This window comes from Corvus hawaiiensis, chromosome 8 (genome assembly GCF_020740725.1).
Source record: "Corvus hawaiiensis isolate bCorHaw1 chromosome 8, bCorHaw1.pri.cur, whole genome shotgun sequence".
Taxonomy (NCBI): Eukaryota; Metazoa; Chordata; class Aves; order Passeriformes; family Corvidae; genus Corvus; species Corvus hawaiiensis.
In genome coordinates, this window is record NC_063220.1 from 14,493,770 (window position 1) to 14,511,188 (window position 17,419).

At 60.8% G+C, this 17,419-nt stretch overlaps 1 protein-coding gene across 4 annotated transcripts; it reads right to left on the reverse strand.

Moving 5' to 3' along the window:
* Positions 1 to 184: 184 nt before the first annotated feature.
* CRTAC1 (cartilage acidic protein 1) lies at positions 185 to 13,686 on the reverse strand. Of its 4 annotated transcripts, XM_048311658.1 has the most exons (16): positions 13,599 to 13,686; positions 9,731 to 9,927; positions 8,337 to 8,533; positions 7,278 to 7,408; positions 6,501 to 6,657; positions 5,775 to 5,909; positions 5,332 to 5,477; positions 5,009 to 5,145; positions 4,281 to 4,363; positions 3,669 to 3,769; positions 3,418 to 3,586; positions 2,762 to 2,907; positions 2,587 to 2,629; positions 2,000 to 2,143; positions 714 to 839; positions 185 to 392 (listed from the first exon to the last, which is right to left on the reverse strand). In XM_048311658.1, the coding sequence occupies exons 1-16, from the start codon at positions 13,641 to 13,643 to the stop codon at positions 262 to 264; spliced, it is 2,088 nt and encodes a 695-aa protein (XP_048167615.1). In that variant the 5' UTR covers positions 13,644 to 13,686; the 3' UTR covers positions 185 to 261. The 4 variants fall into 4 exon arrangements, with proteins under 4 accessions (XP_048167615.1, XP_048167617.1, XP_048167616.1 ...); XM_048311660.1 differs by lacking the exon at positions 2,587 to 2,629 and having other exon boundaries at positions 300 to 392; XM_048311659.1 differs by lacking the exons at positions 185 to 392; positions 714 to 839 and adding an exon at positions 1,144 to 1,785.
* Positions 13,687 to 17,419: the final 3,733 nt, after the last annotated feature.

Consider the following 17,419-nt stretch of genomic DNA (forward strand, 5'->3'; position numbering starts at 1 on the left):
GAGTGGGACAATGCTGTGGGGGCACAGAATCAGGGTGGGCATCCCTTTTCATGCTGGGTTGCACAGAGCCCCACCAAGGTGAGCATGGGGGAAGGGGGATGATGGGCTGGAGGGGGCAGTCTCAGGGAGTAGGGTCAGGCCTGTGTAGCAGTCATGTGGCCCTGGGCCAGGGACACACAAGGAATACAGTGCAGGAAAGGGTTTATTCAGTTGGCACAGTGCTGGGGGGAAGCAGGGAACACCTGGCTGTACCAGAGCAGGCTAATTGGGACGCCAGCAGCGTCCACCAGCACCCAGGGAGAAGCCGTGGTGACAGTGGCAGTGGAAGGAGCCATGGCTGTTGTGGCAGATATGTTCGCAGGGGCCAGGCTGTGCCTGGCACTCATCTATGTCTGGGAAAGAAGGGGAAAACGTCAGAGCTGGGATTGTCTGGCATGGGCAGGGCAAGGGATGGAGAGGACATGAGGGGGGCAGCTCCAGGGCTGGGTGAACCTGGGACACAAAGGCAGGTGATCCTGCCACTGCTTGGTCCCAAGGCTGCTGGGTGGCAGATGTCTCCTTATTCCACCAACTCCTGCACAACCACAGTCTGTCCATCCTTCCCCCCAGCACTAGGGCTGCGAGCACAGCTGGGCACCCCTGAGCATCTCTGCTGCCAGGGCAGCCTGGCAGCACCCCGCAGCGGCAGGTGGCTGGGCACTGCAGGTACTCACCCAGGCACCGGCTGGCAGCCGGATCAAGGGGACGGAAGCCTGGGTGGCAGAGGCAGGTGTGGGCCCCAGAGGTGTTAAGGCAGAGCTGGCTGCAGTTGTGCAAGCCCTGAGCACACTCATCGATGTCTGGTGGTGGGGAAGAGAGCAGTGTGGGGTTATAGCATACAGTACAGCCCTGTTGCTGGGGCGCAGGCAGGGCTGCTTGCTGCACCCCAGCGCCTCCAGAGCTGCACGTTTGGCTGAGGCCCCAGTGCAGAGCTGGGCCAGGGCCACCATCATCCTCTAGCCAGCTCCCAGCCCTGGGGTGGGAAGAGCTGGGGCAGGCTGGGGGTGCTCCCCATCCTGGGCTCCTTCCTCATGCAGCCCCAGGGCAGGGTGGGCAGAAGCACAAGCAGAGCCCTGCCCTGCAGAGGTCACCAGACCAGCTTAATAGATGGGATATAAGTTTATTGGGGGTTCTCTGGGAGGGGGGCTGGAAGACTGTTGGGACTAAGCAGGGTCTGACTCCAAACAGTAGGGTCAATACGTTAAAAAACAGACCAGGAGGGTCCTGCCTGCCCCTGCAGGGCTGGGAAGACCCTCCTCTGCCAGGGCTGGGGAGGTGGTTCCCATCACCGAGGAGGGGGCAGGCAAAGCACACACGTCACAGGCCAAACCAGCAGGCACATGGTACGGTATTGAGGTGACAGAGCAAGCGACCACCAAGGAGGTGCCAGCGTGGCAGGAACAGCACTGGGGCAGTGGGGTGCGGGGGAAGGGGCACTGCCAGGCTGCCCCAGGGCTGCTTTCCCAGAGATGGTGCATGGGACAGCCAGGTCTGTGCCCATCCCATGGCAGGTCACCCCAGTATATCCCAGCTGGCACTTCTAGGGTGGTTCAACATGGACAGAAAGAGAAAAAGAGAGACAGGCAGAGGCCAGCCCATCCTTCTGCCCAGGCTGCTCTGGCACGGGCAGGGATTAAAGTGCATAGAGGCAAAGGCAGAGTCCGAGGACTAGAGGCAGGAGGGCAGTGTGGGGGGGCCCAGGCCAGCTCCCAGTAGAGGGATATCCCCCGAAAAAGGCCACTTGAGCTGCACAGAGGAGAGAAGGAACAAGAGAGAAAAAGAGAAAGGGAAGGGGAATCAGTGGCAGCTCAGTGGGAGGCACAGATAAACAGACACAGAACCACCTGACAGGTTGCAGGCTGTGGCCTGGCCTTTGTCAGGGGTGCAACAGCATCCCAGGGTGGTGCTTTGGGGTTGATGCCAGCTGGCATGGGGTCAGGGTGTCCCAGCTATCACTCACCCACGCAAGCTGTGCCATCCTCATTTGGCTCAAAGCCCCGGCTGCAGCGCTTGTTGCTGCGGCAGCGGTACCCACCATAGGTGTTGATGCAGATGGGCTTGTCCCGGGGACAGATGAAGGGGAACTCAGTGCACTCATTTGTGTCTGCAAGAGCGTCCTCAGTGTGAGATGTCTGGGCAGGGAGCTCAGGGCTGCCAGCCCATCCAGTTTCCTCCGTATACTGGATAGTCACCCCAGTGGTAGCCATGCATAAACCATGCCTCTGCCCAGGAGGCTCACAGCATGGCCACAGCCACCCTGCTGTATCCCTGCTGCCCCTCCATCGCTCATGGCTGCAGCACAAAGCCTGCCACATGCCAGCCATGCCTCCTGCCCCAGCACTGTGCTCTCACTGCTCCCTGGGACACCATGGTGTCCCTCTGGAGCTGTACTGCTGTCCCATTCCCAGGCCATGCGCCAGGCAGGCAGCTGTACCTGGCACTGAGCCATGTGGCAGGCAGCCACCTCCCAGTCTCAGAGTGTCCCCCAAGGGGCTATGCTACAGCATCCTGGGTACAGGCACACCTGTGCCTCCAGCAGCCACTCACCTACACAGCGTCCATTCTCGTGCTGGGAGAATCCCTGCCCGCACTGCATTTGGGGAGAAGCAGAGACCGCCGGGATGGGGAGGAATCAGCCCTGGGCAGCCACTGAGCCAGCAGAGCCCAGCCCCTTGTTCCTGTCCCCAAAGTCTCGTGCCCTATACCCACACCTAGCCCTCACCTCCAGCGGGGCAGGCATGAGTGGCTCCTCCACATCCAGAGGGTAGGGGATCTCCAGGACAGAGTTGGTCTCACTGCTCGCCACAGCTCGTGACACCACGCGGCCATCCGGCCAAGTCACCTCCAGGCTGCTGGCTTCGTCATGCCCTGCAGGCGGGCAGCCCATCAAAGGGAGGGTCTCCGGGATGGGCAGGGGCTGAAAGGAGGCCAGCGGGGTGGTAGGGATGGGAGGAGCAAAGCCTTCCCTTGCTCCCTGAGCCCAGCTCCAGCTGCTCATGCTGACAGCCCATGCACAAGGATGTACTGAGGGGTGTACACGGGGACAATAGGATGACCTGCCAGTGGGCAGGGGCCCCCCTACAGGCTTGGCTTCTGGATATGCTGCACCAGGGGAGAGTTAAAGGGCAGGGAAAGCCCTAGTGCCTGGGCAAAGCAGCAGGCAGGGGCTGGGGAAGGGGGCAGCTTCCCCTTGCACCACAGCTGCAGTGGCTGGGCACCCTGCCCACAACCTTGCACGGAGCCCGCTAAACCCAGGGTGACAGGCATGGGTGATTACTATGCTGCATGACACTGGGGCAGCAAACACGGCCCCTGCCCACCCTGGGGAGTGCCAGAGAAGGCTGGGGGTGGAGGCAGCCCCTTGACCCCCTGGCTCACCCAGTCCGAAGTGCGCCACGGGCTCCATCTCGCAGAGATAGCCAGAGCCACCGTCGATGATGCGCAGGTGGGCCCCACTGCGCCGCGTGAACAGCACCACTTTGGCCCCCCGTGCAAAGGCCCCGAAGCGGGTGCGGGGGATGACACGTAGCCAGTTGTTGCTGGTTCCCTGTGAGGGAGGAGGGAGCAGAGAGACTGAGCTGGGAGGGACAGAAGGGATGGGTACAACACAAGGACTCTGCTTCACTCACCTGGGTGCCCCTGAAGATGGAGATTGGCTGTGCCATGGACTCACCATGGGATAGGATGAGATCCAGCATCCCATCGCCATCGAAATCTGTCACTGCACCTCCTGCAAGGACAGGATCATGCTGTGCCTGGGGCCTGGCCCCATGTCTCCCAGCACCAGACTTTGCCGCTGCTGTGGCCTTCCCCTGGCAACAGCAGCAGTCCCGGCCACGCAGGGACAAAAGGGAAGATGGGGTGACTTCAGTGCAAGAGTAAGGGCCTCTGTGTGGTTGGCATCCTGTAATCAGGTGCAGTGGAGGGGACAGGCAGCGCCTGGAGGGCTGTGGGTGACAGGGAGCTGCCTGACTGCCTCCCAAACGCAGAGCTTGCTTTGAAAAGTGGGCACCCAGGAAGGGGCCCTCTAAGAGTGCATTCCTGAGTACTGGAGGTGGCACTGTTGGCTAGGTACAAGGGGAGGGAGAAAGCATGGGGCCATTCCTGGGTTATGGGAGCTCCAGCCTGCTGGTGGGGAACAGGCAGATAACTCAGCCAGGCGTGGGGCATCCTCAGTCATAGAAGGTGCCAAGCAGTGCTGTGGCAGATGGACTTCCCCTGCCAGAGTGGGGTGGACCCACCTGTGCCCCGTCCCTCAGGCTCCAGTGCATCCCCTGGATTCAGCTCTTCCACGATGGGGTCTGAGTGTTCTCTGCGGATGAGCCTGCCGAGGACACACACAGGCTATTAATGCCAGCTCCTGCAGTCCTCAGAACCTTCCTGGGCATGTCTGTCCCCTCCTGCAGAATCATGGTAGGGGTGGCAGCCCTGGTGGCTATAGGGTGTGGATGAGGGATGTGCCTGTCCCCTCCTGCCTGTTGGCACATCCTCACTCCATGCAGGGGCAACAGGAGTTTCATAAGAGCTTCTGGGTGTGAACTGCAGAGTAGCAACACCATCTGTTGCATCCCTCTGGAACCTGGAGATGTCTCCAAAGGACTCCTTGCCAAACCCCTGCCCTCTACCCACCCACAGGTGCAAGCATCAGGTAGACAACCAGCTCCCACCACCCTACACACCAGACAAGGAGGTGCCACACAGAAGTAATGAAGAATTGACCCCCACAATTAACAGGAGCCATGAACGAGCTTCCACAAGGCTGCTAATCAGCGGTGCTGGGGACCCCAGGGGCTGCTGCAGGCACGATCACAGTGACTGGTAATGATGCCAGGAAGGGCTCAGTCACGACGCCTTTTATTAGCTAAGCCCGAGCCGTGGCACTGCTGGAGAGGAGCCCTGCGAGCCTGGCTGTGCTGTGAGGGCTGCTCGACTCCCAGAGCAGGGCGCAGGCTCCCCAGCGGGCTCCTACCGGAACAGGCGGTTGGCGGAGGAGCCGCGGTAAGCGATGTTGTTGAAGAAAACCTCCAGCTCCTGGTCATTGTCGAAGTCGGCTGCGATGACGGTGCGGACGGGGGACGGCATGGAGAACTTGGGGGTGGCGATGTCCTGCATGAGGCAGGGGCATAGCCTGACAACAGGCACAGGAAGCAGGACACCGGGTCCTGCTTTCATACTTCGGGTCCCCTCCTAACTGGGAAGTGGGGCTCAAAGGCAACTCAGAGTGAAGGCAGCCCCCCTGGCCGAGGTGGCTCAGTGACAGAGCCATCAGTGCGGGGGGGTCCCAGCCCTCACCCGGAATCGGACACGCCCAGGAGCTCCACTCTGCAGGTAGAGGCGGTGCGGCCCGTTCCAGTTGCCATACACGATGTCCACTCGGCCGTCGCGGTTGAAGTCAGCCAGCGCCACACCGCGTCCGTGCTGGTAGGGGTCATCCAGCCCTGGGGAACCACAAGGGGACAGGGGGAGACGGGAACCCCTCCCTGCCTCCTTGTCCCCAGCACACCTCCTAGGATGTGCTGCATCGTCCCCAACAGGTCCTCCATGCGCAGGGTTGCATCCCTGCGCTGATGGATGCCCCGATGCATCTCAGTCACTGAACAGCGGTCAGTGGGGCTCTGGGTCCCTAGGGCTGTCCCTCCCCCCTGCACTCGTCCAGTGCAGGCAGGGACAGGCAGAGCCAGCCCTGCTTTGAGGTCCCCAGCGTCTGGGTATTCCCCCCAGCTTCCCCTACTCACCCACAGCAGCTGCCACGTCCCTGTATGTCCCGTCCCCCCAGTTGTGGAAGAGGAAATTGGGGCTGTTCTCATTACCACAGAATATGTCAGAGGCACTGTCGCTCAGGATGGGGCCCACGGCCACCCCACGGCCTCCTGGGGACAGCAGCCCAGGGTGAGGAGACAGCTGCCCCACGGGAGTTTGTGCTCCCCATGTTCCCTCAATGTTGCCCACCTGGTGCTTTGAAGCACCCTCCCCCCCGCGCCCCCGCGGTGTCCCATCCTTGCCCACCTCCAATCCCTCTCATCAGGAGCTAATTGGGCCTGGCAGCCGCTTGTGTCACTCCCAACCCTGATCACTGCCATCGCCATGGTGACAACACTCCTAATTAGTGACAATTTACCGCTGGGGCGCGCAGCGGTCCCCGCGGTGGTGGGGCAGCATGGGGCGCAGGCGGGCCCCTTCTCCCCCACGCCTACGTTCCCAAACCCCGCTGCCTGCCCTGTGGATGCTGTGAGCTCTGGAGGGATCAGCCCCGGTGATGGGGGGCACAGGGGTCCTGCCAGGCGTGCATCCCATGGTCCTGGTCCCTTCCACGGGCCGTGGGGCTGCCACTAGATGGGGCAGTCAGGCAGCCCAACGCGTGGCACGGACCTCCGGCTGCACTGCCCTGCCACAGCGGGGTCTCACGCTCGCCCTGCCCTGCAGCTCCCCGTCCCCTCCGCAAGGCCACAGCAGCCAGGTACCTGTGTACTTGCTGACGCCAGCCTGGGCAGCCACATCCACCAGCACCACGACACCACGGGCAGGGTCACTGGCAGCCACATCCATCTCAATCAGGGCATGGGGGCCCACGTTGCCGCTGGCATAGTTGGCGATGTAGATGGAGTACCTGCCGGAGCCCTGCAGCCGGCAGCACCGCCTCAGCACCCACCCACCCACAACTCATCTCCACGGGGACCACAGGATGCCTGCCGTGAATGCTCTTATTGCTCCGTGGGAGCAGGCACTGCTACTGTGTCCTGAGCAAGAGCTCTGCAAAGCCCATGGCAAGAAGCATCCCGGGAGCAGGGATGTGCCCCATTGCCTCCAGGAACTCTCTGGTCACAGTGCTGGCACGGGGCTCGTTATGCCCCCTCCCTGCATCCCCGGTGTGCCAGGTCCTCCCAGTCTCCACCGCCCCCTTTGTCCCGTGCAGTAGCTGCACCCTGATTTAGCGATAATCATTTGGAAACAAACCGCTGGAGGAGGAGGACGAAGAAAGAACAGGTGACAGGAACATAAATCACCCCGACAGGCACGTTTATCAGCTGGTGGCAACCATGCGGACAGGCATCCACAGTCTCTACAGCTGGGGGGGTTGCCAGCCCTGACAGTCAACGGGCAGCTGGGGGCACCCCTAGCCCGAGCCGGGGTTGGGCTGGGATGGGCAAGGGGAGTGGGCCCCCAGGACGCCACTGGAGGGGCACTGGGAGTGGGAAGGGGGCAGAGATGCCCGTGTAAGCAGAGCCCTGCCTGCTCACCGTCCGGTCCACGCAGGCGACGGAACGCCCGGCAAAGCGGCTGGCCACGTCCCGGTTCACCTCGTCACTCAGGATGTCCTCCCAGCGCCCATTGCGGAGCTTGAAGAGCTTGTCTGTGTAGGTGGCCATGCCTGGGGGAGGGGGCACAGGTCAGTGGGCTCCAGCACCCCACCTCCTCCCTGCTTTGCAGCAAGAGAGGCTGTGAAAAAGGTACCCTTTTTCCAGAGCATCCCAAATATCTGCTGTCCCTGCAGCCCCCTACAGTGCCAAAGGGCTGGGTGGGTGCTGCTCCAAGAGCCCCATGACCCTTAAGGGCCACTGGGAGACATACAGAAGAATCAACTCATTAAGTTAAAATACATTCCGATGGGGCACAGCCCCGTAGATCATCCCCAGGAAGGTAAAAAAAAAAAAAAAATTAAAGAAGAAATCGATTCAGTGGCAGGCACAGTCAGCGAGCTACACTGCTCCTGACAGCGCCAATGGCAGAGCCTGATTTAGGGACAGGTGTGCCAGCAGCCACCGCCAGCCCGGGTAATTAGGAGCACCAGGAAGACAGATCTGCTGCCTGGAGGTCAGGGACACAGGGCAAAGCTGGACTGGAGCACCAAGCCAGGGAGCTCTGGGGATTCCCAGGGCCAGACCGGAGCACGTAAGTCTTGCTCCCACTACAGGCACGCCAGGAGCAGGGACAGCACTAGAGGGGCAGGCTTAGACCTGACTTGGTCCAGCAGGCACAGGAGAGCCATGAGATCAAAGGGCACAACAGCTGCACAGCTGGGATTTACAGGGCAGGGTCCCCAAGGCAGGACAGCCCTGGGGGCGGAAGGGAATCTTCTGTCCCACTTGGGGTGCCGTGAAAAGGGCGATGGGCAGCTGGAAGTGCTGACTCAGTGGCTGGCTGGGCTCAGTGTCCCACCCGTGCTGCCATCAATCAATGGAGCCACTCAACTGAGAAATTAACTCCAGCCCGCACACATCCCTCACACACCGAAGGTCGTGGGCAGCCATGCCGGGGGCTCCCCCCGAGCCTGGGGCTCGGCTGCCGGCAGGGCTCACCAGAGAAGGCATTGTTGGTGTTGAGGAAGTAGATCTCCTCACGGCCATCACCATCGATGTCACAGGCTGTGACCCCAATGGCGTTGCCCTGCCGGTCCCGCAGTGCGTAGTACGGGGAGCCGCGCTCATCCTCCGCCACGTTCACCAGCCGCCCCTGTGCCTTGTCATACTTGAGCACCAGGTTGGGGCCATTGTACCTGTGAATGTCAGCAGGGGTATTGGCTTCCCAAGGCTTGGGGACAGAATGAAAGCCCTTGTCTCATCCCTGGGGGCACATTAGCTGTGATACTGGATTTTCCCCATGATGGACACTGCAGAGACCTGCACAGTCCATGGAGGTCAAGGACCCTGTCAAGCATCCCATGTCTGGCAACAGCAGGGCAGCTGTGGGGGGCCAGGCAGATAGCAGTACAGGATGGGGTGCAGGTCCCTGCTCGCAGAGCTTTCCCAGGGCAAGGAAACCAGCATGCAAGACAAATCTGCTCAGCATGGTGCGTCCCGCTGGCTCCTCGCCCGCTCCTGCCCAATGCACCAGTAAACAAGTTATACAACATGCACCACAACTGCTTACAAAACCCCAGCTGCCTTCTTGACTCAGCACAGCTGGGAGTGGTGGCCCAGACCTCTCCAGGGTTCCCAGTGCTGCCCATGTTTTCCTGCCTCAGTGATGCTGAGAGCAGCAGCAGCAGACTGACTGCCTGCCACTGTAGTGCCTCCATCCAGCTGGATGGCATCTGTGAGGGTAAAAAACACTCTCCAGGTGGGCACACCTGTGTGTGCAAGCCTCCTTAGGAGTGAGGATGGTGGTATGTACACAGACACCCTGCAGTAACAGCTCACAGCAGTGCCAGCACACACTCAGAACTTGCACCATGGTCCCTGCTCTTCCTGACCAGGGTTGGACCGGCTGGCAGCAGCTGCTTTGTGTCCAGCTCAACTTGGGCACTGGCAGCACAGCACATGGCTCCCTGCTTCCCTGGCTCCTGCCAGCCCTTCCCAGCCATCACTCCAATAAAGGACTATAAAAAACCTCCAGCCAATTAACTGAATCTCCGGAGAGCGCTGAGTCCTGTCAGCAGAGCTGAGATGGCTTGGGGACACGCTGGCTGTGCACTGCAGGGAGGACCCCGGCTGCTGGGCAGCTGCCACCGCCCCACAGAGCAGGGACTGATGGGGGCACTCACGTGGTCCTACACAAGCACTCAGCTGGCATCGACACCCTGGTGGGTGCACGCACACACAGAGTCACTAGTGGGTGCATGCAGACCTTAACCCACCCACCTTTGTGCACAACCCCCCCACAGCTGGCCACAAGACCACAGAGGAGGGAGGAATTCCTGTCCCTGCAGGGCCACCAGTCCTGCTGCCACTGAGGCATGAGGTGCACCACTCACCCTGCCACCACAATCTCGAAGTCACCATCGGCATCCAGGTCAGTGACAGCCACGCCATAGTTGAGCTGTGTGGGATTGCTGTCATAGTCAGGCGGGAGAAGGCGGTGGGTGACGGCTGCAAACATGGGCTCGCTGCGCTGGGAGCCCTCGCAGAGCCAGGCCAGGGACAGCAGGCACAACGCCAGCATCCTGGACACCTGGGAGAGACCTACAGCCCATCAGTGCCAGGAGGAGACTCTGCTCCACGATGCCCAAGCAGCCCCACTGTCCTTGCATAGGAGACTCTCTCTTTGCACTCCTTGCCCGAGCACCCCAGCCTGCACCACACCACCTGGCCCTTGGGCACTGTCACTCTGGCATCCCCATGCATGGACTGTCCTGGGTGCTGTTCACCCTTGGGACAAGATCACACTCCAGTGAGCTGGGGCTGAGCAGCAGCCCAACCTTGGGAGCCCATCCCATTAGAGGGACTGGGGAGGCAGCAGGAGCACTGTGGGGGGCTGACAAAGCTGGGCTCAGGCCCAGCTTGCTCTGCCCTAAGAGGCCACAGGCATCCAAGGTCCTGGTAAGTCAAAATGTCAATCACTGCTCCCTTGGCAGGATCAGAGGAAGAAGGCATTCACTGGCCTGAGGAGCTTGTCTTCTTGACAATTGGTCTTCCAGAGCTGGGGAAGTCCACAGGGAGAACATGGGGATACTTTAACCAGGTTACTCCCATGTGCCTCAGTTTCCCCATTCTGCTGGAACTGCTCCTCCCAGCGTCTGTGCAGGGTGAGCTCCTTCCAGCCAGGCCAGGGAAGGCTTCTGCAAAGGGATGCAGCCATGAGAAGATGCTGAGAGGAGCAGGAGACTGGGAGGAGAGGCTCATTTAACCTGGACTGCGGAGGACAGCGTCTGCCAGCACTGCTGGCAAGGCTGCAGAGATTTTGGAGCTGGCTCTGACCTGGCTGTAGCACAGGTGATGAGCAAGATGGCACTCAGTAGGGCTACCCCTCATCCCAAGCCAGGCAGTCGCCTCCAGAGGGGAAGAGCCCAGAAATGAGCTGTGTCCCCAGGCTATGGGCATGAACCCACATGCCTGCGCTCCAACTGGGAGAAAAAGTAGCCTGGCCCGCTCTTGCAAACTGGAGGGATGGCTGGGGCACCTGGCCTGCAAGGGGACAGTGCTTCATGTTACAGTGCCACCTCCCTGGGCAGGACTGCCCTCCCCAACCAGAAACAGACCCCCTGTACAGGAGTGAATGACCCCATGCTTTTGGACTCTGACAGCAAGCCAGGGAAGCTGTGGCAGCTGTGTGGTACCACATGCCCAGCTTGGAGAGTGGAAGGTGCCCAAGATTTAGATCCTGGCAGACCGACTGAGTTGTGAACAACCTGCTGCCGCCTCCCCTGGGGATGGGAATGGTCCCAAGGGTCTCTGGGGGCTAGGATTCCCCTACCACAACTAAATAGCTTCCAGACCCATGTGGCTGGGCAGGAAGGGGCTGTTCTCCTCTGCAGAGGAAACCTTAACCCTCCTGCCCACAACGCCCAGAGCCCTGTATTCCATTGCACCATTGATCTCTTTCCTCTCTGACCCCATCTGTACCCCAAGCATAGCTTCAGGGGGTGATGTGTGCGTGTCCCCAGCTCTACCCTGTGCTGCTCCTATTCTCTTCCTGTCCCCATTATCCTCCCATACTGTCTGGAGCAGCTCTTGAGGGGCAGGAGCATGGATCTTTCCCTGGTGCAGGGGTCTCATTCAAGACACATGTGATGGGGACGGGGTTGATTAGGTTGTTCAGGGATTGGAAAGTCCCTGGCTGTCACTCTGCAGTGCCAGACAGTGAAGGAGGGGGAGCCTTAGCCACAGCCCCACTCTGGGCGTGCCAAAATGAGCATGGGGGAGAGCCACTGACATTGTGGACATATGGGTTCAGGGCTGCCACATGAGCCCCTGGCTGCAGAGCAGTGCTGCCTTACTTGCAGCTGCAGCCAGGCAATGGGTGGCTGTCCCCAGGCCATTGACAGGGCTCCCTGCCTTTCCCCACTCCAGCTCCCACTCCCCAGAGCCTGGACTGTTACCCAGGTACCTCCCCTGCCTCATCCAGCTGCAGCTGAAATCCCTCCAAGTTGGATAGAGCTTTTCCAGGAGGAAACAATATTCCTGATTGGAGACAAAAGGCTTTTCCCAGTGGATCTGGTGCTTGGTGCCATGGGGAAGAGATGTCTAGTCTAGAGCCAGGACATTTTGGGAAGGGGAAGGGAGGGAGACTCAGGCTCTGCATGTCAGATGCAGAAAGGCCTCATCATTCCCAGCATGCTGTTGATAGAACCACAGTCCCAGCATGAAGCTTCACCTGAGGTTTGGGGCTGTGGGGTTCTGTCTGTATGCAGGGCAGACCTCAGTCTATCCTGTTCCAACAGAGTCATGTCCTGGCTTGTGTTGTGGCATCTGGTGGCAAGGTCACCCCAGGGTGCTTCCTCAGTATGGCTAGTGACACAAAGCCAAGGTGCCAAGCAGGGGCAGAGGCACTGGGAGGATGTCACAGGCACCCATGCAGGGTGCAGCCAGGCAGCACAGGGGGAGGGTGCTGGCCCCATGGCAGGGATGCAGAACGTAGGGTTCATCTGACCCCATGCATTGCCATGACTGACAGTGCCCCAGTGGGGAGGGTGGGATGGGACTGGAAAGGGAGCCATGGGACAGGCAGGCAATTGTGCCCAGACCCCTCACCACAAGTGATGCTGTCCCCAGACCTCCTCATTGTACACACATGGACATCCCCAGCCCCTAGTCTACATCATGGGGAAGGTGGGTGCTAGTTCCCTTTGTGGCCACCCCATCCCACACATCACCGTGACATTGCTGCCCTCCACACCACGCACCCCAGTGATGTCATGCTCCACCACTGCAGCAACATCCCACCACGGGCCGCAGTCACCTCCAGCACCTCTACGACATTTCTTGACATCCTGCAGCGAGGGCCTCACTGCACCCCAAATGCACCCCAAAGTGGTGACAACATGGTGACATCACAGCACCTCATGCCACCATGTTGGATGTGCCCCAATAACATCATATTCTCATTCCTGCTATTCCCAGGCTGCCACAGCTGTACCTGCCAGGGCAGAGGACAGGCAGGAGATGTCCCACACAGCCCTCTTCCACAGCAGCTGGCCTGCCCAGAATACCAGCAGTGCCCCTCCACAGCACCTCAGTCCCAAGCAGCCCAGACCCTGCAGTGCCTCTGCTCCAGCCAAAGCCCATGAGCCTGGGTCCTGCTGCGACGTCTGCTCGCTGCTGCGAGCCTGTCCCTCCTATGCAGGACTCCTCAGTGCTGGACCTGGCAGCCAGCAGCAGCTAATGCAGTGTGGAGATGAGCAGTCACCTTAGCCTCTGAGCTCACCCCAGAGGGACACCAGGTCCTTGGGGGGCTCAGGCCCAGCAGCACACAGCCAGCCCCTTCTCACACAGGCAGGTACATGGCTGGACCCCTCTGCCCCCTGCTCCTCCATGGGCTCAGCCACGACCAAGCACAAGTGCCGCTACAAAGAGGGGCCGTCCCTCTCTGCTCACCGCCCTGCTGCCCCTGCCAGCGCTCCCCAGTCCCAGCACACACCTCCCATCACTGCACAGCCTTTTGAGCACGGTCCTCCCCAGCCCAGCATCCCTCCATCCCCATCTCATCCTTCTTCCCGTTCCCTCCCAGCTCACTACCCCGCATCCCTTCTACGCCACGGGGACAGGCTACGTGCCCGCGGTCCCGCTCCGCCCTCCACCAACTTCTCCCCGGGCCGGTGACCGCGCCGGAGTTGAGAGCCGCCCCTCCCCGCTCCGGAGTCCCCGGGAAACTTCGCGGAGCAGCAAAACCACACCGCTACTCACGGGCCAGGGGGGCCGCCCGGCGCCCCCACGGCGGCGGGAGCGCATCCCGCACCGCCGCCTCGCCGCCCGCCGCGCCTCCCGCCTCCGGCAGCGCCTCTCCCGGCTCCCGACGGGGCCGGTCCGGCCGCGCGGCGCCTTAAGAAGGGGCGGCGGCGGCGGCGGCGAGCGGGGCGGGGGGCGCCGCTGCCAATGGGGAGCGCGGGGTGGGGCCGCCCGCCGCCAGGTCCGGCCCCGCGGTGCTGCGGGGGGGCACCGGGGAGCATCGCCCCGGGCACCGGGCCCGCCAGCGGTGCGGGGCTCCGGGAGGAGGGGGGTGTCCCGGGACGCCGGAGCCGCCGCCGGGAGTGTGTCCCCGCTCGCTGCGGTCACTCCGGGGGTGCTGGGTGGGGAGAAGTCGGGACATGGCTGGATACGGCTCCCCAACTCCTGTAAGGGCAGCCGGCGTGATGGACCGAGCAGAGCCAGGGACCTGACCCGGCCTGGGGGCGGCGGGGGTCGGGCACAGGAGGAGGAAAGAGAACGGAGCTGGGCACCCCCCTGGTGCAATACTATTTCATTGTAAGGGCAAGGGAGAACAGTTTTAAACTAAAAGAGAGGCGATTTGGATTAGATGTTAGAAGGAAATTATTCACAGTGACAATGATGAGGCACAGGAACAGGTTGTTCAGAGAAGTTTTGGGTGCCCCATCCCTCAGTGTTCAAGGCCAGGCTAGATGGGGCCATGGGTTACATGATCTAGTAGGCAGCATCCCTGCCCATGGCAAGGGGATTGGAACTAGATGATCTTTAAAGTCCCTTCCATCCCAAGCCATTCTATTGTTCTATGAATCTAACACTCAGCCACTCCCCGAGGGGTCAGCACCTGCCTGTGCCATCACTGTGCAGGTCACCACCTCTCTCTGCAGGGACCCCAGCAGTGGCTGTGCCCTGGCAGCCAGCCTGAGCTCCAAGAAAGGCCCCATTTTAGGTCATGCAAGGCACTGACTTGCCCAAAATCTTGTAGCCCGTGGATGCCTGAGGCAGGATCACATTTATGTAAGCCAGCCTTCCCCAACATGTTCTCCTGAAGGGTTGGGCACAGAGCTCTCAGTGTGACTCTGGAAGCACAAAGCGGCTGTGGCAAGGACTGAGATAGCACTGACAGGGCACAAGGCTACCAGGTCACCCCAGCGTAGCACGTTCACAGATGCCCCAGCATGGAGTCTGGGGCTGAGGCCACTGTGAGAGACAGCAGGAGAGACATGCTGGAAGACAGCAGGAACTACAGAAACTCGTGCCATTTGGGCTGCTTCAAGTGGCTAATCACCTCCTCTGCTAAAGCCCTTATTTCTCATTGAACATGTCTGGCTACAGCTTCTGCCTGTTGCTCCTGGTCCTTCTCTCCCTGCTGGATTTCAGAGCTCTCCAGTCACACTGATTGTTTCCCACAAAGGTGCTTCCATACGGCCATCAAATATCCCTTTATTTCATTTCTGATGACTCCCTCTTGAGAGGTGCCTGGCTGAGCACCAGGCTTGCTGCGTGGCTGCCTGCTGCAGGGTTCTCACAGCCAGGATGTTGGTATCCAGGCACAGGGAACCTTCTATGGGGCACTGCCATGGGGCAGGAACCACACCTGCTCTCTGCATTTGCCATGGTAAGCCACGATGCCAAGCAAACCCACCAGACTGGGATGTCAGTGTGACTGCCACACATGCGCAATGCTGCACTCGTATGCCCCTGCACACCCCAGCGCTGTGGGTGTGCTCTGCCTTCCGGTGTCCACAGCCCCAGTGCCTGGCTGCAACCTTGCACGAGTGCGTGTGCACTCAGGGTGAGCACCCGTGCTGCCGAGCTGCTTGCTCATCCCAGGTTTGGTAACCACCTGGATAATTATTTGTACAAACTGCAAGCCGGCTCCCAACGCCCTCCCCGCGACTGGCAGGTACAGAACACACACGTGCCGGCAGGAAGCCAGCTCGAGCATGCCAAGACTGTGAATGGCACTGGGCACACTGGCTCCCTGGGGCTCTATACCCAGCGTGCCAGCACAGCACAGTGGGGCTTGGCTCTGGCCCTGAGCACATGCACACGCAGGCAGGGCTGCCGGCCTGCCAGCACAGCGTGCACGTGCAGCCGTAGAGCCGTGCGTGTGCATCGGTGTTTGCATGATGGTCACAGCTGGGCATGCAGGGCTGTACATGCACGCACGGCTCCGCAGGTGCACGCACCGTGTCCACAGGGGTGTGCTCACCCCACGGCTCCCCGTGAGCACACACGTGCTGTGTGCCAGCAGGACACACGTGCCGAGAGGGCCTTGCACGCTGCAGCCCCCAACCACTGCCACCAGCACCCAGTGGGGTGATTTTCCACTCATGGGACTGCAAGGTGTTCCCCAATACCTGCTGCTGGAGCTCCTCAGCACCCTTCCCATGGATGCTGCCACCTTGCTGGCTAGGATATTTTTTGGGGGGAGAACAGCAGCCAGCAGGCACCTTGGCACAACAACTGCCATGGCCGTAAGGCACAGCCTTGCATCAGTCCCTGGGCTCTGTGCTGGCCTAGATGTCTCCATCCCACCCCTCTGGTTGCAGCTGCGTGGGGGACATAGTGGGGCAAACACCTTGGGGTGGGACACAGCTCTGTGCAAGGAGCTACAGAGGGAAGCACAGAGCATCAGTGAGATGAGCTGGGATGCATGAGAACATTCGCAGGGACATTTGCAGGGCAGTGAGGTAGGGCGCAGGCGTTGGGGCATAGGGAGCCTGGCAGTGTGGTGCACGGAGGGGGTGGGATGTGCAGGGAATGGTGGCGCGGTGATGGGGACAATGCACAGGAAATTAGAGCGAGCAGCAGCCAGACACGCTGCGGGGGGAAGGGAGATGCTGCGCTCCACTGAGGGCTGCACGAAGGCGGGGGAGGCTCTTCTGCTGAGCTGGGGGCAGCATGAGCACCAGCCACCTCTTTGCACATCTGGGACTGCCCTTTCCCATCCCCAGGACTAAGATGTCCCAGTTTGCTCTGGTCTTTGCTCCTGGGGCCCCATCCATGCCAACCCAGCTCCCAGGGAATGGGGACCCTCTGAAAGCTAGCAGCCCTGATGCTTGGTGACCGTCTGCCTGGTGGCTCATCTGCCACCCTAGCCTCTCTCTGGGGAGAAGGCAGCAGGATGCTGGGGAGAAGTCTGCCCCTTGCTTGCATTGCAATGGGCAGAGGGGTGGCACAGGGCTGTTAACTGGTACTCCCAAGCAGAGCAAGCCTGTGTGGTGGCAGTGCCAGATGACCCCCATGGCTCTTGCAGGGACAGTACCGCTCTGGGAGCACGACAGGAATCCACCCAGGATCAGCTGGATTCATAGAGCACCCATCCAGCAAATGTCCTCTCCAGCAAATTCCAGCTGGTGCAATACAAACAGGGTGCAGGTGAGCACAGGAATGCTGACTGAAGGCAGTAACCTCCAGGATACTTCACTGGAGCCGTCATTCTCCTTTCTAGAGCATTATGAGGGCCAGACACTGGTGCACAGCCTGGCGGGTGCACAGCACACATACACGCACACTGCCAGCACACTCACAAGCACCTACACACACATACACAACAGTCTGTGTGCAGCCACCCCATCTGCTCATGTGAGCACTCAGCGTGCCACCCAGATGTGCATGCAGACCATGCACACACACACCTGCACTCACATATGCATACCCCCCATCAGGTACCCCTGCTGCTTTTTGACACAAGCAGAGGGCACATGCTGCCACCACAACACACTGCGGGATCCCTCAGCTGCCAAGCCGAGCCTGGCTCTTGCCTGGCACTGCTTTTTTCTCTGGAGGGGCTGTGC